Source organism: Fundulus heteroclitus, unplaced genomic scaffold (assembly GCF_011125445.2).
Source record: "Fundulus heteroclitus isolate FHET01 unplaced genomic scaffold, MU-UCD_Fhet_4.1 scaffold_47, whole genome shotgun sequence".
In the NCBI taxonomy this organism is placed as follows: domain Eukaryota; kingdom Metazoa; phylum Chordata; class Actinopteri; order Cyprinodontiformes; family Fundulidae; genus Fundulus; species Fundulus heteroclitus.
In genome coordinates this window covers 1,243,009-1,266,147 of record NW_023396890.1, presented here as the reverse complement: position 1 = coordinate 1,266,147, position 23,139 = coordinate 1,243,009, and the positions used below count along the sequence as shown (strand labels likewise).

Genomic DNA, 23,139 nt, shown 5'->3' with positions numbered 1-23,139 from the left:
ATTATCCAATGCAAACTAAACCGCTAACATCAACATGATTACACAGCAGTTTTACCATTTTACCACCTCCTACATCATCCTGCTGGAAGAGTTTAAGTGAATTTTCATGTTGGATGGTTCAAAGTGCTCTGTGAAGAATGACGGGAATCTTCCCACACCCTTTTAGGTTCTCATCATTTCACCCCTTTTCTGTTGTCTCTCTTTCCTTTTTGGTCATCAGGTTTCAGCGGTTTGGTCCACAGTAGGCGATGCATCAATTTTTATTCATCATGGGGGATTTGATTTTGTGGCCAGATAAATAATACAAAGCAACAGGAGGTCATAAAACAATTTTTGGTCTGATCAGGGGTCCAAACACCAATTTTTATGAGTCCACTGTCCCAGTGGTCATATGAAAATAGAGTAAAATGTAAAGTTTTCAGATAATAATGGCCAATTGAAATAAATTATACCTGAGATTTGAGTATTTTTAGGACCATTTATATCCTCAACACATGGAAATGATTTATAGCAAAGCAAACTAAATGCAACTGTTTAAGTACATAGGTACAAAATGGCTTGTCAATGGTACAGAATGCTAACACATATAGCCCACAACACCTAAAAAGACTTTTACTGACAACCAGCTAAATTTAGGCTGCAAAATTCATACTCACTGTATAAGACTGTATTAAATACAGCCTGTTTATACTGATTTCTGCCCAATTTATTGGTCAACGTGGGGATGTTGACTATAGCTAGCATTAGCTTATGCTAACCACTTAGCACCTAGAGGGTTAGCGTTAGCTTTGATGAATAAACCTGTTCTGTTGTGTATCATGAGCATGACCCACTGACATTATTATACAGCAAAGTCTTACTTTATTGTTCTTATTTCATCATGAAGAAAAGGTTAATCAAAGTCTGATCAGGTGATTGTAGGCCTGAAGTTCTAAATGGACGTCTTCTGGTCTCTTCTCCAACCCAAGAATTTGGGTTACAGTGTTTGACCCGGTGCCTGTTAATAAAAAAAAAAAAAGAAAAAAGAAAATTGTCCCAACAGCATAAATCCAATGGGTTAAAAATATAATCCAGCAGCTTTTATGTGTGCACATTTCTCCTGACGACTGATCTTTCAAAATCTGATGTTTTTGCAACATTCACAAGTTTAAGCAATTCCTCTGAAATTTTAGCAGACTATTTTTTTGCTAAATACAGTGTTAAACTGTTGTCCTATAAGAAAAAACATTGTGCCAATACAACAAAATTATGATATATTCTGTAGTATTGGTTTACGTATTCTGTAAGGAAGTGACCAGCGGTTTGTATGTTCTGTTTTCAGTGATATAGATTGAAATACAAAAAATATATGTAGATCTCTGGCCTTTTGCCTGCTAATAAAACAAAATTATAGGAAAATTATTATTAAGCAAAATAATATCATGTTGATGAACTAGTTTCTAAGTTTAGGAGTGTTGTTTTCCATAAAATACAGTATTTGAATTTGTTTCATTTGTTTTATATGTGGTATGTTGTTGTTTTTGATTATATTTTCAGCAGCTTTGTCCTGTGTTAGCATGAGCAGAACTACCCACCACCAAAGATCTGATCACAACCCACACTCCCCTTTGTCTTAGAGGAAAGTAACAAACAGCACTGAGCACATTCATTGTTAGAGCCATATTTGGTCCCTTTCATTTATTTAAACAAGCCAATAACAATTCAAATAACAGGGCGATTATATACTATTGTACATGAGCACATAGTTCTATTTCTATTAGCATGTACAGCAACACACTTATATTTAGATCCCAGAATGGGTTATTAAAATCCAAAATGTAATTCACTTAGGTCACAGGATGATACCGTTTCACTGAGTGGTATAAAAGAAAAAAAAAGATAGAATTTTAATTGTTTTTTTTTGTTTTTTCATTGATTTATCGCAACTGATTTAACTGTCAAATTGAACTGTTTAAAAAAATCCTGTACATGTGGAAATATTGTACAATAAAATGTAGAAGTGTTGACTTTTGCACAGCTATCACAATTTTTTTTGTTTGCTTATGCTGAATAATTGCTGTCAGCTGTTGGGGTTTTTGATAAAACTCGCTTCCATTAAATACGCCTTCATAGCCACTGTTACTAATTTAAAGAGGAAGTAAGTATTTCAAAGTAATAAAGTTAGTAAAAAGAGGAAGAAAACCAAAGAAATGACAAAAGAAATGACAAGGAAGAAGGAAAATGTGCACTGATTTAGAACCAGGGCTTTAAATACCTCTGACTACAGCATTCATCCAGAAGCAGCTAACTGGTCTAACTTCACCGTTCACGTGGTTTTAATACCTTTGAATGAGAAAGTACTAGAAACCACCTTTCTACCTGTATGGAGCACAGACCTGTGCTGTGCACTACTGGTCAGCTGCCTGAAAGAAGGCCCCTGAACCTTCTCTCATTTAAAAGCATTTTTGTTCCATGGAGCGCTAGAACAGCCTCCAGAGACATTTCTATTAAGCTGCTAGTTTTAAGCTGATGTTAACAGGTTAGCAGATAACCTGACTAACCTGTTAACATCAACTTTTTATAGCTGCAGTGGTGGCTTGCCAGTAGGGGCCGAAAACACACCAGTCCTATCAAAATTGCAGTGAAATGCATAGATACAGTAAACGTAAATTAGGAAATAAGAAATTATATTTGTCATTAAATGTGTAATTTTTTTTTATTTTTCATCATTCCTATTCAAATTTAGGTTTATGTTTTGTGTAAGTCGTATTCTTTATCAAGACTAGGCTTAAAACGTTCCTTTGTGACAAAGCTTCTAGTCAGAGTGGCTCATGTTACCCTGAGCTACCTCTATAGTTATGCTGCTATAGGCTTAGGCTGCTGGAGGACATCAGGGTCTATTTCTCTCACTCTGCTGAGTTCTCCTACTGCTCTCCAATCTGCATTGTTTGTTGTTTCAGCTTTTAACTTTTTGGTCATTTTTCTCTTCATAGAAGGTACACCTGGTCTGGCGTTCTGTTAGCTGAGACATCATAAGGGGATGCAGATCATCCTCTATTACCATCTAACATAGAAAGTACTCCTGGGTCAATGTGAGCTTCTGTGCTTTCTGTGTCTCTGCTCTGTCTTCTCTAAGCCCCAGTGGGTGGAGGCAGATGAGCGTTCACACTGAGCCTGGTTCTGGTTCTGCTGGAGGTTCTCCTCCCTGTTAAAGGGGAGTTTTCCTCTCCACTGTCGCTTCATGCATGCTCAGTATGAGGGATTGCTGCAAAGCCATCAACAATGCAGACGACTGTCCACTGTGGCTCTACGCTCTTTCAGGAGGAGTGAATGCTGCTTGGACAGACTTGATGCAACCTGCTGGGTTCTGTCATGATTTGTCTTTGGATGAACCCGGACACAGCACGCACACACAGAGCTAGTTCTTAGAAGTGAGTTTATTGAACAGAATGGAGGGTTATGACGAGAGGAACCAGAGTCTTTATGGACGGAGATGAAGGTTGCAGAAGCTGGCTGACAGGAGGAGTAATGGGTGACTTACTGGGAGGAAACTCTGGAGCGGAGGACTTGAAACCGTGGAAACAGCTGCAGAACTTGAGAACGTGGAACAGCAGCAGGAACTTGAGAACGTGGAAACAGCTGCAGAACTTGAGAACGTGGTGCAGTTGCGGACTTGACCGTCGAGCAGCTGCAGAACTTGAGACCGTGGAAACAGCTGCAGAACTTGAGAACGTGGAGCAGCTGTGGGAACCTGAGAACGTCCAATGGAGCAGAGCTGAGCAGAGTCTTAGGGAAATGACTTGAACAAAAAACCAGGTTGAAGCAACGTCTTCAGGCTGACTGCAACAAAAACTGAGCTGACACAGGATACTGGCAGAGACTGAGCAGGAGTGAACACTACAGAACGGCGACGAGAGCAGAATGAGGTGAGTTTATAAAGAAGAGAACACAGGTGGCAACCAGATCAGAGGTAATTGCAGCCTGACAGGTGGAACCAATCAGGCTGCGCAGGAAAGAGAGAGAGGGGAAGGGAGGCTCAGCATGCAGCCTACAAGCTGCATCCTGACAGGTTCCCTCAGAGAGGAAACTTTCTGACCAACCTGGAGGATCTGATGGAGTCTGACTTTGGAAAGAGCCTTGAGATGACATGTTGTTAATTGGAGTTATATAAATTTAATTGACTTGAATCATCAGCCGGGGTGCCAGACAGATGAGTGTGTATGTATCTTCATAAACTTTTGACTTCCATATGACTTCATACTGGTCTCTAATTGGTTACTTAAAGAATCTCATGGGGGCAATCAGCGCTTCTTTTTAATAATACATTTTATTTAAAAGCACCTTTCGGAGCATTTAAGGACACTGTACAGAAGAAGCAGCATAATAACAATAAAGATAAATCAACAAACCATAAAAGTTTGTCATTCTTCATCCAGTCAGATTATTGATACTTGCATTGGGAGTGAGCCAATAGATGTGTACAGATCCTCACATATGATAATCCAGAATAAAGGAAATAGATTCAGTTCAGTCTCTTGCTTCAACATGAGTTTATGGAAAAAAAAATCTGGGATATCTGAAAATGTTCACATGTTTGAGTCTGTAAACCTTTGTTAGCAAAACAAAACAAATTCATATGAGCTATTTTTTAACAACAAGTTTATGTTTTATTTACCCTTTAATTTAATATGTGGAAGTTTTAAGCTACTTACACATTTTTACCTTCGGTGCATTGAGAGTAGACACAAGATATGAGCTTTTTAGGCTAATAAAGGACCTCACTGAGGTGTGACACTATTATTTTGTCAAGTATACTTTCAGAAAAATTAAAAAACTACTTGCTGCCATTTAAAAATGATTAAATTCACATAAATGCTTGTACTTGATAAAACAAAGGTGGAGTTTTACCAGCACTGTCTTCTTCTGTAAACGAACCTTTAGTAAAAAGGGAATTAGTTTATAAAATACTGTGCACTTACATAAAACGATACTGAAATGAAAATACAATGAGACGAAGCAGCTATTGAACTGGCCTAGAAACAGGAAGAAAACAGCAGCGTTTTCATGTCTTGTTTTTGCGTTGAGGTCTAATCTTGGGGGTGTTTCACAGAACGCAAATACTAAATAAAATCAAAGGACTTTTCAGACCTTATCAACGTGTCAGGGCAGAAACTTTCCTGCATTTCTTTTGCACAACGTTGCTTGTAAATTATAATAAACTTAATCTCTCACTCTGAGAGGTGACCTGAAGATTTTAAATATTAGTATGAACCTAGAAGTGTTTAGATAAATGGTGTGTGTCATGGTTTTTAAGGCTTTCGCCCACATGCAGAGCACACTCAGGAGGGTTAGGGTTAGGGTTTTCAGGGAGGAGGCAGAGAGTGGATCCAGCAGATTAGCGAACGGGAGAGAGAAAGCTTTTATCTGACAGTGGCCAACTGAGGTGTACCACACTAGGTTAACACTCCGGTGTCTTTCTGCTGGCAGCCTTCCACTTAAATGCCTCCCATCATCAGCATGCAACGAGAATCAGCTGCGTGCCCCGGCCCTCCTGCCAATTACTGACCACCTGTAAGAGAGGAGAGAAAGAGGCCGCAGCGGCCTGACAGGTGCCACTCACTGGACATGTTTCTACTTTTATTTTGATGATTTGTCTATGAAGGTGGAAGGCCCCCATGTCATCACCCTAATTTATGGCTTCCATCACAGATTCTCCATGAGATTAAACTCAGGACTGTGGCTGGGTTGCTCCAAAACATCCATTTTACTTCCAGTAAAAATAACCACATTGGTCTAATTCAAAGACCACTTTAAACATAGATATTCTAGGCGCATGAATAATATTTTAGGATAAGCATAAAATTGAGCACATGTGCTAATTTTCTTGAAACAAAGTTATGCTTGGGATTGGAGGTTCTGGATACTTTAACCAAAACACAAACTGAGCTTTTCCCCTCTGGTGATTTAAACGTGATCCTGTTTTCCAGTAATTAGGCAATAAACCTAAGTTTACAGCATTTTACAGGCAACAGCAGTTTACAGGACACTATGATAGTAACTCGAGGGAGGCTCTAGAGTGGTTTAAATACTATCTCTTTGGAAGATCTTTTAGTGTTTTTGGAAACCAGTTCATGTCTGACTTAAAATACCTGCTAGGTCAGGTACTACAGGGCTCTGTCTTGGGATCTATTATTTTTCTTCTATGTGTTTTCACTCTTGGCCAGATAATCAGACAGTTCCCTGTTGTGTCATATCATTTCTATGCTGATGACATTGAGCTCTATTGTTCTTTCAAGCCTACTGAATATTTTAAGTTGTTCTGCTTGATAAGCTGTGTAAATGATATTAAACAATGGCTCTGTGACAACTACTTGCAGATAAACTCTGATAAGACGGAAACGCTCATCATTGCCCCTGAGAACCAAATAACGTCATTTAAGAAATTTCTGGCCTCCTCTGTCAAACTAAGGTCAGAAACCTTGGCATAATTTTGGATTCTGTCGTGTCACTAGAGCATCATTCCTGCAGATTATTCAAAAACTGCTTCTTTGAGCTAAGAAATATTTCCAAGCTTCAAACCTTAGTGTCAAAGCCTGAATTAGAGATGATTATTCATGCTTTTATTTAATCTCGTTTTGACTATTGTAACAGCCTTTTTATACATTTGACTAAGAAAGACCTTGGCCGTCTGCAGTTAGTGCAGAATGCTGCTGCAAGACTTTTAACCAACACAAGAAAGAGACAGGAAATTACGTCAGTTTTAACCTCTTTACATCGCCTACTGGTACATTTTAGAGTTCATTTTAACATTTTAGTCTTTACTTTCAGTGGCCAGGCTCCAGTTTATATCACCAACTTTTTACAACCATATTCTGCTCCTTGTAGTTTGAGATCCTGGAGCCAAAGTTAAAGGTTCCAGGAACTAATTTCAGGACCAGAGGGGTTCGGTCTGTTAAAGCTGAGGCTCCCAGACAGAGGAAGGCGTTGCCTTCATCTTTACGCTGTTTGGACTCTGTTTGTTATTTTAAGAAGCAACTGAAGACCCACTTGTTCCGACTGGCTTTTAACTAGTTTTATGCTATTATGTTGTATTTAAGCTGTTTTGTCTTTTTTTATTTTGTTTTGTTTTATGGTTGTTTTTGTTCTTAAGCACTTTGTGTTTTTTATCCAGTGAAAGGTGCTACATAAAAAGGTTTACTTACTTACTAAACTCCACAACATTTAAATAACGGTTAAACTGTTTATGATAATGTAAAAATAAATAATAAAATAACCCAAAAGTCGGAAATATAGGGGTTCAGTCTATTTTATTGTTTTTTTTATCAACAACTTATTTTAAACTTGTACCATCTCATTTGTGCTGAAATATTTATTGTGTTTGTGATACATCCTCAAAATGACTGGTGGTTTTAGCTGGATGGACATAAAAAAACATCTAATGACTTGTTACCATCATCATTTATTATCACTCTAAAATAAAACACCAAGAAGGTAAAACAAAACAGATTTATTCAATTTTTATTACATCAGACTTGTGTATGAAGATGTACATCTGCATTAAGAAATGTGAAGTTTTCTGTTTCCAAAATGCTAAAACAGCAGAAATCTGCAACAATGATACCAAACCATGTAATAATGCATTCTGACTGCTAAATCTGAATGTTTTACTCATAAATGTTATTTTCTTACTTTGAAGCTGTGTATAAGTCTTGAAACATGATACCGAAGTTATCATCAGAAGTAAAAGTATTACATATTTGCATCTGGTTTATCTATTTTAGCAAGCTGAACAAATAACATGTAATGCAATGATTTATGGAATATGAAAGTAAGCAATGAAAACAAATGTTATTTAGCTTGATGCAAAATTACTTTAACAGGAAGAAAAGTGGAGAGCCTGCTTCCACGTATGTTAACATTCTGTTAACATTCTTAAATGTCTATCTCCTAAAATGTATATTTTACTACTTTTGTAACTTGTAATTGATGTTTGTCATTTTTTAAATAATTCAATTAATCAAATTAATAAATATAAATACTAGAAGTGAATTTCTCTCCTTAATTACAAAAAAACCCATAAAAATGTTTGATCTTCCTATGTTTTATATTATTATTATGTTTAATTACACACTGACATTAACAAAATTTTCTCTTAACTCTGAATTCCCTTTGAATCAGACAGCTGATTGAGGAAGAGGTTGATAGTATAGTTACGTTTACTTTTGAAAAAAAAAAAAAAAAACAGCAGTAGTTTAACTGCACTGTAAAATAATTTTGCATATTTAAAATTCCAATGACATTCAAAAATATTTTGTTAATACCAAAGGAAAACTGAAGTAAAATTTCCGGGTTTCTCCACTGACTTGGAGTTCCTTCACTCAATGATGAACAAGAATATTTTAACCCAAAATGCATCAGATGCACCGAAATCAGTAATTTATGCTAAAGTGAGACCTGTTTTTGTATTTTCTATCTGCTCAGTCTGCTGTGTCATTTGAAAGGTCAAAGAAATAGACGATAAACAGCATGTATTGTCAGTGGAAGTACTCTGTTCAATAAAAAATTGACAGGAAAATGTATGTTTCTTCTGTCTAAATTTGTTATTTCATTGTAATGTTATCAATTTTACACATTTTTATTTTTCAAAATACCAGAATTTGAAGATAACTTTATGTTTTTCTCTGTCTGATTCCATAATTCTGTACAAATTAAATCAGCTGTTTGAATTGTTATTTGGTAGCTGAGTAGCTAAAAAAAAAAAAAAAAAAAAAATGCATTCTGACTGCTAAATCTGAATGTTTTACTCATAAATGTTATTTTCTTACTTTGAAGCTGTGCATAAGTCTTGAAACATGATACCGAAGTTATCATCAGAACTAAAAGTATTACATATTTGCATCTGGTTTATCTGTTTTAGCAAGCTGAATAAATAATGTGTAATGCAGAGATTTATGGAATATGAAAGTAAGCAATGAAAACAAATGTTATTTAGCTTGATGCAAAATTACTTTAACTGTAAGAAAAGTGGAGAGCCTGCTTCCACGTATGTTTTGTCTGTTAACATTCTTGAATGTCTATTTCCTAAAATGTATATTTTACTACTTTTGTAACTCGTAATTGATGTTTGTCAATTTTTTAAATAATTAAATTAATCAAATTAATAAATATAAATATTAGAAGTGAATTTTTCTCCTTAATGACAAAATATACATAAAAATGTTTGATCTTCCTATGTTTCATATTATTATTATTATTATTATTATTATTATTATTATTATTATTATTATTATTATAAATAATAATCATATTATTATGTTTAATTACACACTGGCACTGAATTCCTTTTTAATTAGTCAGCTAATTGAGGAAGAAGTGGATGGTATAGTTACATTTACCTTTGAAAAAAAACTTACTTTTATTTGTTTATTTATATTTGTTTTTTTCTTTTTTCTTTATTGTTTTATTTAAAAAATATTTAATAAAAAAAAACAACAACAACTCACTTTTAACAATAGTTTAACTGCACTGTAAAATTATCGATCAAAACTATTTTATTAATACCAAAGAAAAAGGGAAGAAAATATTTCTGGTTTCTCCACTGACTTGGAGTTCCTGCACTGAATGATGAACAAGAATATTTTAACCCAAAATGCATCAGATGCACCGAAATCAGTAATTTATGCTGAAGTGAGACCTGTTTTTGTATTTTCTGTCTGCTCAGCCTGCTGTGTCATTTGGAAGGTCAAAGAAATAAGACGATAAACAGCATGTATTGTCAGTGGAAGTACTCAAAAAAAAAAGAACAAGAAATGTGTGTTTCTTCTGTCTAAATTTGTTATTTCATTATAATTTTATCAATTCTACACATTCTACAGAATTTGCAGATGACTTTGTGTTTTTCTCTGTCTGATTACATAATGTTGTCCAAATTAAATCAGCTGTTTGAATTGTTACTTGGCAGCTGAGTAGCCTTCATGCTAAATCCTGTTTTTTTTTCATTGACATTGAAATTACTTTTTACTTGTAATTGAGTAAATGTGTTGAAGTAATGCTACTCTTACTTGAATAAAGTATTTGGCTAATCTGCCCGCCTCTGGGTGGAATTAAACCCGCCATTCTTTGTCTTGGAGCCTCGCTCTTGTTTATCTCAATTATCTCCTCCACTTTCTCCAACTAACTTTCTGCGCCTGGTTTCTTCTCTGCTTCCTTGGTTTTAAGGGTGTCATATTCGTCCTTTTGCATTCCTTCTCTCTTCAGGGCCTCGTATCCTCCCTCACTTTTTGCACCTGCATTGTCCTCCGCTTGCTTGGTTTTAAGGGTGTCGTATTCATCCTTTTGCATTCCTTCTCTCTTCAGGGCTTCATAACCCCCATCACCTCCCTCACTTTCTGCATCTGGTTTCTTCTCCGCTTCCTTGGTTTTAAGGGTGTCGTATTCATCCTTTTGCATTCCTTCTCTCTTTAGAGCTTCATAACCTCCTTCTCCTGATCCCGACGGCGCGTTATCTCCCAGAGTGTGGTAAACCTCCTCCTTGGTGCCTTGTTTCTTCAGCGGTTGGTATTCGCCACCTGTCTTCTCTCTGCCCTCTGCTCCAGACTGAAGCGTGTCGTATTCGCCCTCTTTCACTTGCGCCACATTCAGAGCATCATAATGTCGTTCCTCTGGTGACCTCATTGGCACTTCCTGGTAAATGTCCGCTAAAATGGAGAGAGATGTGATGGAGAGGGTGAGCTGAATGCAGTCAAAAAGTGCGAAACTAGAGGATTGGTACTGACCTTGAGCTTTTCTCTTGTTATTCCACTTCAAAAAGCACAACAAAAAGCAGATGAGTAGGAGAGCAACCAAGATCCCCATCACTATACCCAACACCGGAGATGGACCGGGGCCACTTGAACCTGAAACATGGAACATAAAACAGTGAAATAATAGAAACTGGTGGTGGTGTAGCACGATCTCATGAAGTCAGGATATTCATGCTCTAACTCTAAGATTTTGCCAAAAAACTGGGAATCCGATATTCGAGCCAGGCACGGGGTTAAACTTGAAAGGTTTATTGTTAAAAGAGATATGATGACAGGCAAAATGGTAAATGGCTTGTACAGCGCTTTAACTAGTCATGTCGACCTCCAAAGCGCTTCACACTACAGTTCAGTCATTCACTGATTCACACCCTGACGGTGGTGAGCTATTACCTGACTCCGCCTGATAGATTTGCTCCGCATATCCATCTGGAAACCTTCCGTTGAAGTAATTTTGGGAAGGGGCGAAAATACTGGTTAGCTGATTGGCCTATGTTGGTGATAGACGGGCCAAATAAACCAATCAGATCAACGAAGCATATGACGTACTCGTCAACATGCTTCGTCGTCGCTCGTAACAGAGCGACGACGAAAACACAACCACAAGCCAAGCTACTCTTGCTGCTGCAGGTAAAGGCTCGTTAGCTCAGCAAAGAAATACTCTGTAATTCCGATAAAACTTGCTCGATAGCCACGCTAACGCTAGTTTCATCTGCTGAAGCCGCCATGTTCTTTAGACTGAACTGTCGCGCTTCCCGTTGCGTCACACCTCAACCCGCCTCAAAGCCAACGCTGATTGGACGTTCGTTTGGTGAACGGCTCCAAATTTTCTTTAACGGAGAGTAGCCACACTGATCTGCGAGTGAAACCTTGAAGGCTCGCGAGATCAGGATGGTCTCACGAGGCTAGGTGAGCTATGCTAGTAGCTACAGCTGCCCTGGGGTAAGCTGACAGAGGCGAGGCTGCCATGCACCGGCGCCACCAGCAGGCAATGCGGGTGAAGCGTCTTACCCAAAGACACAACGGAGACAGTCAGAGTGGGGGATTGAACCGGCAACCCGCCAATTGCAGGAAGAACTCCCTAACCTCTGCGCCTCTGATGGCAAGTGATGATGACTAAGAATCCAAAACCAGACACAAAACAACCCAGAAAGGGCAAACCAAGAGTTCAGGGGAGTGGACTGGACGTGGCAGGATGTCTGGAGGTCATCCTGTGTAAAACAGGACCCCTGGCGGGTGGCTCAGAGGACCTCCTGGTATAGCAGGAACTCTGGAGGTCATCCTCAGCGAAGCAGGATTTCTGGTAGGCATCCCTGAGACCGTCAAAGGTGATGTGGGACTCTACACCACAGACAGAGCAAAGCTCTTGGAGGCCATTGATGATGGAGCAAGACTCCGGGAGGCCATCAGTGATGGACCAGGACTCTTAGCATGCATTGGCCACGGTGCAGGGCTCTTGGAGGCCATCTCGAGCTTGGTGCACATGAATTCCGGTAGCAACCCTCGCAGCAGCTCTGGAAACAGGATCTCATTAAACAGTTCAGGAAATGGGATCCCTTGACGTAGTTCAGGCAATTAGATCCCACTCAACGACTCTGGCAGTAGGACCATTGGGTCCTTGTAATAACTGTGGGGCCCTGGATGATTGCCGTTTTGACGAGGCCCCTGATGACAAGGTTGTTGGGTAAGCTCTCGGCGAACATCATCAACAGCCGGCAAGCCCACCTGGGCGGTCTTGTAGACCATCTTGGAAATGAAGACTGAGAACGGAACCACCTGGAACCCCCCCAACCTCTTTCTTGACCATGTCTGGTGTACAGGCTGGAGACGGATCTACCTGAAACACCTCATCGATTAACTGAGAAACGGGAAAAAGCTCTGAGGCGTCCTCTACACCCTCCATCTCAGACACAAAAAGCCTGATTTAATAAAAAATACAGCTTTCAAATGATGATTTAATTTATTAAGTGAATATCCTGCACTTGTACGGTGCTTTAAATAGTCCAATGACTAGCGCTTCACACTACAGTCATTCACACCCTGATGGTGGTGAGCTATGTTAGCAGCTACAGCAGCTATTCGGGTGAAATGCCTTGCCCAAGGACACAACGACTGAGCCGGTTGGAGCAGAGGATTGAACCTGCAACTCATTGGTTACAGGATGAACTCCTTAGTTCTTGCAACACTGAGTAAAAAGTCCCCCAAAAAGCTTTTCAAACCAAGCTGGGCAAATGTGAATGCTAGTTCCTACTATGTTTGCTAGGATTGTCCACGTTTCATGGTCCAGTGCTGCTTATTACTAAAATCAAGTGTAAGTAGTGAGTAGTTGTCGAAGTAGGAACCCCTTCCCAGACTGGACTGACAGATGTTGGTGACTTTCTGTCCAATCTGCTTTTGGATTTCATTTGGGACTTGATGTGTTGCTTTTCAAGATCTTCTGGTCTACTTCATTGGGTCAGACAGGTTCTATTTAATGACATTCTTGATTCTAGAGAGGTGGCAGTAAAACAGGTCTGGTTGTGGTGAGTAAAACTGAACTCAACTTTTTAAAAAAAAATAAAGTTTTTTTTTTAGTGAAGACATCTTTTTGTTAACAAAACAAGGAAATTATGATGAGGGTAAATATTTCTCTCACATCACTGCCTCAAACTAAAAATGGGAAGTTTCAATTTCAACTTCAGATGAAAACTTCACAACTTTTTTGTGGATGTTTTGATCAATAAGACATTGTCCTGAATTGCACCAATTATAATATTCTCTAATGAACCCTTTGTAATTTACTTTAAAATGCTAAGTTATTGCTCATGTGGCTACAGTCAACACCACTGTGTTTAGAAGGAAAGGTCACAGACTGCAGGGTGGAAAGACTTGCTTTACTTTGAGTGCAATCTTTTAGTTGGAGTGAGACAGAAAGAGTGAGGAACAGATTTAGTCTCACCCCGTCAGAGTGAGAGTTGGGAACCCTGAGCAGAAGCTGAGGATAAACATCTGGTGGAGCAATATAAAGATCCACAGCTACACATTTTGAATTGAACCCGCTCAGTTCATGGCTACATCCTTTAAAATTCAAAGTACTTTTAGAAAGAAATGCATCCAAAGCTGTAACTTTTGCTGCAGAGCTGAAAGACCGTGGCTGTTAAAGGAAGATGGTTTAGAAACAGGTACTCACGCTCAGAGTTGCTGGGCAAAGTCCTCATGTAGTCCAGAACAAATCTGCAGTGGTAGATGCCGTAGCTGCTGGGTTTCTCATTCAGGGGGAGTGGTCTCCAGAAACGATCGGTTTGCTCATAAAACCTGTATGACATGTTGCCGTAACATGACGGACAGGAGCACTCCATGTCATTGGAGAGTTGAGGTCTGACAGGACGAGCTGAAACAAGAATGAAGCAAGACACATAATTACTGCTGCGGCAAAATTATCCAGCTTTTGCAAAACTTAAATGGCGCTTGAATATTTTTTTGGGGGGCCTCCAACTCCAATCCTCAGGTGCCGCTGTTTTGCAACTGTTGGATGCATTTCTGCTCCAACACACCTGAACCTAAAAGCTAAATTACCTGACTGGCATGTCAGCAGGTTTAGCAAAGACCTAATTATTAACTGATTTATATGGTTCAGGTGTGTTGGAGCAGGGTTGCTTTTTAAAAGGTTGCAGGACGGTGACACCGGAGGACTGGAGTTGCAGACCTCTGGTATAAATAGTTATATTACATTTATTTGACAAGGCTTTTATCCGAATTCAACATAAAGTCCTATTTTTAATGCAACCACTGCAGTGTCAAAATTATTTTGAATTTGTTAATAAGGTTCCATGTTTGCAAACCCAGGTGTGACATAAGGTACAGCTGATGAACTGAGGTTTTAGTTTCCACAGTGAGGCAAATAGTGAACGCTGATGGGCTCCATGCCAGAAAAACATCTACACCACTACTGATCCGAAAACACAAGAAAGTCAGCTTGGATTTGTTTATTGTGTTAGGGAAATATATAATCAGTTTTTTGTATTAATCATGTATTTTATAAAGCAGTAAGAGTTACATAAGTTGTAACTACTATTGTTAAACTATTGTTAAAATTATTAAACGTGGCCTAGAGTGCACATAGTATGGAATTTGGGTCACTAACAGGCTATAAATTCACCCAACCTTCTCATGGGATAGCAGGGAGAGTAAGGCTCACATGATGTTTTATGATTGGTAAGCTTCACGAAGGTTTACGGTTTAAAGGTGTTACATTGTTTTGGAATGTTTATCTTGGTAGACTCCTAGAAACATCTGGCAAATTTATCAAGAAGCCAACTCCTTATTTGACACTGGAATGCGGATCTGTTTGTGGGCAGACTCTGTGTTTTACTACACGAGGCTTTAGGATAGGGTTGTAAGTGCGTGTCTCCCCTTGAAATTCCAACTGTAATAAATATATATATATTCCAAGTGTTTTGTCTCTGATAATTGTTGTCTTCCTTTGCTGTCGAAATTTACGAACCATGTGAGGCGGACCTTAGTGAATGAGACAGGAAGATCGAGAGGCAAACAGCTGCTAGCTTGCTGCCAGTAGTAGTTTATTCAGTCTGCATAATACGCAGCAAAATATAAACAGGATCATAGACCTTGTAATGACTGAAAGGGTGCAGTAAACAGATGCTTATAATGCCTAATCCTATTACACAATTTTAAACATAATTCCAAGAAAAGCAAACCAAATCTACAACAGTTATCTTACAGTGTCACAGTATATAACTGGACAGGACAGAAATCTAACGAAAAGTGCATAGAGCTTTGTTACTAGCGTTGTAACTTTCATTGAATAAAGATTCATTGAATATACCTTCTTTTAAAGGCTTCTACCATTTTGGGTATTTTAAAATTCCTCATCAAACCTATTCCATATACTAACCCCTCTAACAGAAACTTAAAACCTTTTTTTATTTGTTCTAGTTTTATTTTTTTATATATATACCCGTTCCTCTAAGGTTATACTAACTTTCTCTCCTCAAAGAGTTCCTGGACACAGGAGGGGGGCATAATATGATTATATGATTATATGCCTTGTACATCACCACAGCTGTGTTCAATTCTACAAGATCAAGACATTTCACTTCTTTTTGCTTGATAAAAAGAGGATTTGATGATGCAATATCATTTCATTTATTTGCTACTCTGATGGCCGTTTTTTGTTGCAAGTAGATATATTTAATGTTGGATTTATAAGTGTTTCCCCATATTACTACACAGTAGTTTAAATATGGAAGTAAAACTAATTAGCAGAGGTGGTGAACAGTAAATTGTAAATGGGCGATAGCATTGTAAATGCATTATAGTAGAAGTCAGAGTGCGTTCTTACCGTGGAACAACATGTCCTGGACATCAGAGTCGTATGTATGAGAAGTTCTGATGGTCTGGGCCTTGTGTCTGTAGGTGGCTTCACACTTATATCTTCCCACATCAGATTCAGTAACGCTTCTGATTTTATACGTCGGTCCGCTAACATCCTGATACATTCGGTTGTCTTTGTAGAAAACAGACTTGCTAATTTCATCCGTTCCCCACACAAGACATTTCAGGGTCAGGCCCTCTCCTGCGATTGCTGGGAACGGATACATTTCCAGAGTCACTTCGTTTTCTGAAAGACATTAAAAACCAAATTTATGGAATGGTTTCAATTATTTAAACTTTATTATGATTGCAAATTAATTTCTTTTAAAATGCATGAATTAAGCTATTTATTCTCAAACTAGAAGATTTGATTAATCCGTTTTTGTTACAAAATATAACATGGAGTCAGTCAGAATGAACCATCTTGTTTCTAAACCTAGTAAAGTAAAGCATAGGTGTTGATGCAAAAAGGGTTTAAAATGAATAATAGCCTACCAGTGGTCCTGAGTATGACCTGGTTACTTCTGTAGTTTTCATCCTGCTCACACCAATAAATGGTCTCAGGGACTCTGAGTGCAGTGGTTTCGAAGACGAACGATGTTAGATTTCTATTCTTCATCCGTAACTGGAACGTCCGGGTTTCCTCTCCCCGGTTGACCTTGCAGAACCATCCGTGCAGTCCATTGTCATGCATAAGCCGCAACAGAACTTTGTCATTCTTGCGCATCACCGGCTGGCCTGTTCTGATGCTGAGCGATGCGATGGGAACGTATTCTGTGTCGGACACAAGCGCATTAATAATAACAACAAAAAGGGAACATTTCTTTGTACCTTTAGGAGTTTTAGCTTTTACCATAAACTTTGATGGAGAGCTCATCGCTCATTTGGCCGCTGATCTCACATCTGTAGCGTCCTGAGTCCTTGGAGGTGGCGACTATCTTCAGGGTTTTATTCTTGCCTTTATCCTGCCTTTTATCATTAAAATACCAAGTTGCATCGCCACCGCTCTGACCATCCTTACAGTGCAAGTGCAACAAGTCTCCGGTGAAGATCTGCGTCAGGTTGGGGGACATGGACACTGAGGATGCAGAAGAACGAACAAACGAGGCATTAGTGTGCATTTCTGACTGGAAGCATGAGAAAATCCTGGAGAAAACTTCCAGGATCAGTCGGCAACAAGAGAGGCGGGTTCTGATTACCTGTTGGTTTCTGCTGACATCTCACCAGGAGAGGGATCACTGCCACGTTGTTGATAAAAAATAAAGTAACAGATTTATTATTTGTTCTCAGTGAAAGAACACAGTTATGATCAATTTAGAAACACTTACTCAAACTTAATTGTTCAAATGTCCGATAAACAGACCAACGGTGAAAAAACGTTTTATTCTGCATGTCATCTAATTATCATAATTGAAAATAATTTGTGTTAGAAATGTGAACAAGTGGTACATTTTAAAATATTTTAAAAACCTCTATTACTTTTCGTTTTTCTATGTAGAGATCATGCTCTCCCTCAGAAACAATCAGCAAAATGTAAAAATCTGGCATTCTGGCCGGACCGATGCAGCAGCAAGACCCGCCGGTTACCCGGTGGAAGGGGCTCGACTCAGAGTTGAACCGGCAGCCAATGGATGCACATGATGAACACAAATAAGCTGCATTTAAACGCAGCGCTCCCGGGGGCTGTGTTCTGCTCTCTAATCTGCATTGTTTGTTGTTATTTTATTCTTCATACAGGTACACCTGGTCTGGCTTCTTGTTAGCTGTGCCTCATCAGGGAGGCAAGATCTGTCACTATTACCTCTAAGCATAGAAAAGTACTCCTAGGGTCAATGTGAGCTTCTGAGCTTTCGGTGGCTCTGCTCTGTCGTCTCTACCATAGAAAGTACTCCTGGGTCAATGTGAGCTTCTGAGCTTTCTGTGTCTCTGCTCTGTCTTCTCTAAGCCCCAGTGGGTGGAGGCAGATGAGCGTTCACACTGAGCCTGGTTCTGGTTCTGCTGGAGGTTCTCCTCCCTGTTAAAGGGGAGTTTTCCTCTCCACTGTCGCTTCATGCATGCTCAGTATGAGGGATTGCTGCAAAGCCATCAACAATGCAGACGACTGTCCACTGTGGCTCTACGCTCTTTCAGGAGGAGTGAATGCTGCTTGGAGAGACTTGATGCAACCTGCTGGGTTTCCTTAGAGAGGAAACTTTCTCACCAACCTGGAGGATCTGATGGGAAAGCGCTTTACACATTACACTTTTTAATCTCAGACACAAAAAGCCTGATTTAATGAAAAAAAAAAAAAGTTTTCAAATGACGATTTGATATATTAAGTGAATGTCCTGTACTTGTACAGTGCTTAAATAGTCCAGTGACTAGCGCTTCACACTACAGTCATTCACACCCTGACGGTGGTGAGCTATGCTTGCAGCCACAGCTGCCCTGGAGCAGACTGACGGAGGCCAGGCTGTCATACATCGGCGCCACCGGGCCCTCTGACCACCGCCAGCAGGCCATGCAGGTGAAGTGTCCAAGCACACAACGACTGAGGCGGCCGGAGCGAGGGATCCAACCAGCAACCAGATCCCTAATGCCACTGCTGCTCATTGGAAACGTTGTATTTAATTAATGATGAACGCAGCTCCTGTGTGCTCAGCACCTGGGCCTGACACACCTGGTGATGCTGGAAATATCTGTTGTCTTAATCTGGGAGAGACTTATAGATGTTTATAGTTCAGTGCAACAAAATCAATGTGAAGTTTAAAAAGTTATTATTTCTCTATGCAGGGGAGAATTTGTTCTTCGGAGAAACAAAATGCAAGGTAAGCCTCTACTTCCCTCTACTAGATGCATCTATTAATGACATTTGCTGTCTTAAACTGTTAACTACCTTTTTACATGAAGCTTTCCATGCAGCTCGACCGTTTGGGCTTTCTCAAAAAAGTCCTCTCTGAATGAAGTTGATGTTAATTGTTAAAATTTTAATTAACATTTGACCTAACTTGCCTCTCTTTTCTATCCACCCATCATCTATAACCCGCTTATTGGGGCAGGGTCATGGGTGTCGGCCCTGGACAGGTCACCAGTCCATCCAGGACAAACAACCATGCACACACACACCTAAGAGCGGTTTAGAGAGATCAATTAACCAAACAGTCGTGTTTTTGGATTGTTTTTGGAGTACCCAGAGAGAATCCATGCATGCTCAGGGAGAACATGCAAAATGCATCCAGAAAGGCTGCATGATTTATTTCTGTATTTTCTTTCTAAATAGGTGAAAAATTTGAAATAATGTAGAAAGAGAGAACAATCAGACAGAACTAATAGGGTGGAGCCAGATTCCTATCACTAAATGGGAAAGATCACAAATTTCTGCTTAAATAATTTTCTTTTTAAACTTTCTATTCCTTATTTTATTTTTCTGTAAATACCTGCTTTATTATTATAAAACTCTTTTAGTGCAGCCTCTGTTTTATCTGCCCTAACAGATGTCAGGGCAATGATCAAACATAGTTACATCTTTATTTCAGACACACAAGTATACAATAAATTACAATTGTAACATTAAAAAAAAGTCTAAAAAAGGGTGTATTCGCAGACGCAATAAGCTCCAAACCAATTTACATTGACCTAGAAGAGAAAAAAGAGATGGCTTCCTTTTATAATAAATACCAAAATACGATTTTAGAAAAGAAAAAAAATTATTCTACAATAACAACATCTAGAAAAAAAGTTAATACACCCAATATCTTACTGCTATTAATTACATTCACATGATTCATATTGTTTAATCACATTATTCTTAAATGTTTTTAAACCTTATTAATGTTGTACGGTCTTTTAGCTCCTCATCTAGTTTGTTCCATATATCGACCCCAACATAAGAAATACAATGTTTTATATTTGTTCTTGCTTTTGGTTTTCTGAACATTTTATACCCGCTAAGATCATAAGCACTGTCCCTGATCGAAAACAGACCCTGAATGTGTGCTGACAGCAAATTATTCTTTACTTTGTACATGAATTGAGCAGTTTTAAAGTCAACCAAATCTTAAAATTATAATGTTTTTAAGTTAACAAAAAAAGTTGGTTTGTAGGCTCTCTATAATCTGCTTTATTTACAATGCAAATAGCTCTCTTTTGAATTATGAGCGTTGGTCTTAAATTAGTTTTATAGGCGTTTCCCCACACTTCATTACAGTACATCAGGTAATGCAAAACTGTTTATTGATTTAAAATGTCTTTAAATTTTTATAACACTGACAATATTTTAGACAACTTTGATCTGATATATTCAATATGTGGTTTCCAACTTAACTTTTTTTCTATTGTTACCCCAAGAGAAAATAAATTAAGTTGGAAACCACATATTGACCCATTAAACTATAATTTATCTATGTAGTCATTGCTTTATTTTTCTTTCATTTTCATTATGTTTAATCTGGGCCAGACCATAAGGCAAAAGTTGGTGATGGAGTTCGATCTGGTGTGTGGCGTGAGATAAGGAAGGTAGGAGCCGTGTTTATTTACTTTAGAAGAGATTTTAATCTGTCAACCCGTCCATTTAAACTTGACAGAAATTATATTTCACCATAGCTCTCAGTTGAACATCACAAAAGACCAAAGAGTTATGCTGTGAGGGCAGAGATACAGGTGGCAGGTAATCTCTCTTTTAGCCAATCAGCATCCAGGGCCAGCAGGTGGAGTCTACCTTGGGACAGAAATTGACACCCAGCTATATTTTAAAGAGCTCACAAAACATTTCCACCTGCCGAGAAAACTTTTAACTTTAATATTTTTTAATATTAAGAACCACATCTGTCATCACCTTCAAGATTTTATCCTGGCACAACTTTCTCGCCATGAAACACAAAATTAAACGTTCCTGGATCGTAAACCAGGGCAGCAAACTAACCGCTTCACCTCAAACTAAGACGCACAACTGCTCTGTGATCAGGAAGGCCTCCTTCATCACAGATCCTTCCCCTCCATCACTCCTTCCAGCTGCTCCCCTGGTGCAGAAAGCTATTTACAAAAAGTATTTTAATCTGCACATTAATCTGAACATTTTAAAATAAGCCGCATTTTTAACAGTCCGCTGTTATGTGCTTCTATATCTGCATCTTGAAGTGATTGCTTAGACTCAGATTCATCTGTACAGTCATTCAGATTTCACCAAACACATATCTGGATGAGATTTTGTTGCAATTGCTCAAGAAAGTCGCAGAAACACAAACAGCAGTATGACTTTGAGTAGAAAATTAGCAGAATTGCAATTAAAATAACCCTAAAAAAAAACAGTAGAAGGAAAAATGTGGGAAAAGTGCAGGAAAGTTGTTGTTGGAGTGTGGTTAAAGCAACATTTCTGCCATATCTGGGAAAAACCATGAAGTTTTTCTATTCTATGCCGCCACCACACCCAGAAATTAACATGATAACGAGGACCGTATCGCACCCAAACAGCGTTTCCAGGGCGGTTCCTCCTTCTAAGCAAGCCAGAAGACTTTAATAAATATTTAAATGTTTTTTTCTAAAACATTAAATTCTTTAATTATCTCTGTGAAAAGTTGTTTTTATTAAACACATAATGACTTCAATTTAAACCATCTACTTATTTCTTATGATTTTAATCCATCAGGTTAGCTTAATTATATATTTTTTTACATATTTGACTAATGTTTACTCGGTTTTCTTAGCTCTCTGTGTTTTTATTGAAAGTTTATCCTGAGCTGTGGCTCCTCCCAGTTTTCCACTCATTCGACCCATCAGCAAAAACCATCTGTTTCTTTATTACGTCTGATTTCTGTGCAGCCTCCTGCTTATCTCTGACATTATTTTGTATTTTTTAAACTTTCTGTTTCATATTAAAATGTATACAAGCCAGCCTCCTACATGTGAAAGACCCTGCATTTTAGTCCCTACATCTCAATCTATGAAACAAAAAAAACTTAAACTAAACTGAAATTAGAAATTAAGAAGCTTCTAAATGAAGAAATAATATCTTGATCTTCAATGACTTTGGGGTGATTAAAAAATATTTATCTAATCTTCTTCCTATGTCCGTCAATTGTTCTTTGTTCTGCTGCGGCTGTTCCTGCAATTATCATTTAGGAAATGTTTTTAAGGGAAACATTGAGTCACTAAATTACTAAAAATGAAAGTGAAGACTTTAATCAGCTTCATTCTCAGGTCATGCCAAATTCATTCTGAAAGGAAACCAGTAAAGTGCTTTAAATAAAACACTTACTTATCTGGTAAATTCCTCACAGATAAACTTTTATCTATCTGACAGTAAACGAGCTCAGGCCTCACTGGAGCTTCCTTACCTGCCAGGAGCAGCAGCTCTCGTCCACCTGTCATCGTTGCGAGTGATTGAGATGAGAAGACGACGCATCAGCTGGCCACTGACTGGTGACCGCCGGCGAAGCTGGTGAGTCAAATATTCATTCCTGTTGAGGAAGTTGCGTGGTATAAAGTCGGTTGGGGAGGGTTGGAACAAACACAGAAATGCTGCAGAAGGGAAAGACTTTCTGCGAACCCAACTTCCCTTATTAAAAAGCTTTTCACGTTGAATTTGTGCCAAGAAATTCAACCTGCAGCCTGAATATTCAGCTCATAATACTAAGGAAGGAACAATTTAAGGATCCTATAATCCTATAATAATAATAATAATAATAATAATAATAATAATAAATGTGCCTAAGAGTCTGCACCCTCCAAAATTATCTGCATCCTTATAAAGATGTTTAAACCTCAAAACACCCCAGTAATGAGTTCCTGGCGTTTTAATATGGCATGTCAGAGTCAATTCGCTCTTCAAAATGGGAAAGGTAAGAGTACATCCTGTTTAAGTAACCCTAGCCATGTTCCCATGCACAAAATGTCACAATATGATTAAAACTATTAAATGCAAAATATTCCGATTGGCTCGTTTACTTGACACATTTTTACTCTGATGACTTTTGTCCGTGTAAACGTAGCTACTGCTCCATAAGGCGCTGTA

General features: G+C 38.5%; 1 protein-coding gene across 1 annotated transcript; it reads right to left on the bottom strand.

Moving 5' to 3' along the window:
- Nucleotides 1–9,287: 9,287 nt before the first annotated feature.
- LOC105926701 lies at nt 9,288–22,554 on the bottom strand. The gene is made up of 8 exons (XM_012863118.3): nt 22,463–22,554; nt 17,351–17,389; nt 17,005–17,229; nt 16,647–16,925; nt 16,120–16,398; nt 13,948–14,148; nt 10,755–10,874; nt 9,288–10,676 (listed from the first exon to the last, which is right to left on the bottom strand). Exons 1-8 carry the CDS (start codon nt 22,494–22,496, stop codon nt 10,153–10,155), a joined length of 1,701 nt encoding a protein of 566 aa, XP_012718572.2. The 5' UTR covers nt 22,497–22,554; the 3' UTR covers nt 9,288–10,152.
- Nucleotides 22,555–23,139: the final 585 nt, after the last annotated feature.

What these genes read in the sequence shown, in the direction of transcription:
- LOC105926701 (XM_012863118.3), bottom strand. Translation starts at nt 22,496, where the DNA reads ATGACAGGTGGACGAGAGCTGCTGCTCCTGGCAG. An exon ending in ATGTCAGCAGAAACCAACAG is followed by an intron (nt 17,230 to 17,350) that starts GTAATCAGAACC and finishes CTGCATCCTCAG; the next exon opens with TGTCCATGTCCCCCAACCTG. An exon ending in GCTCTCCATCAAAGTTTATG is followed by an intron (nt 16,926 to 17,004) that starts GTAAAAGCTAAA and finishes TGTCCGACACAG; the next exon opens with AATACGTTCCCATCGCATCG.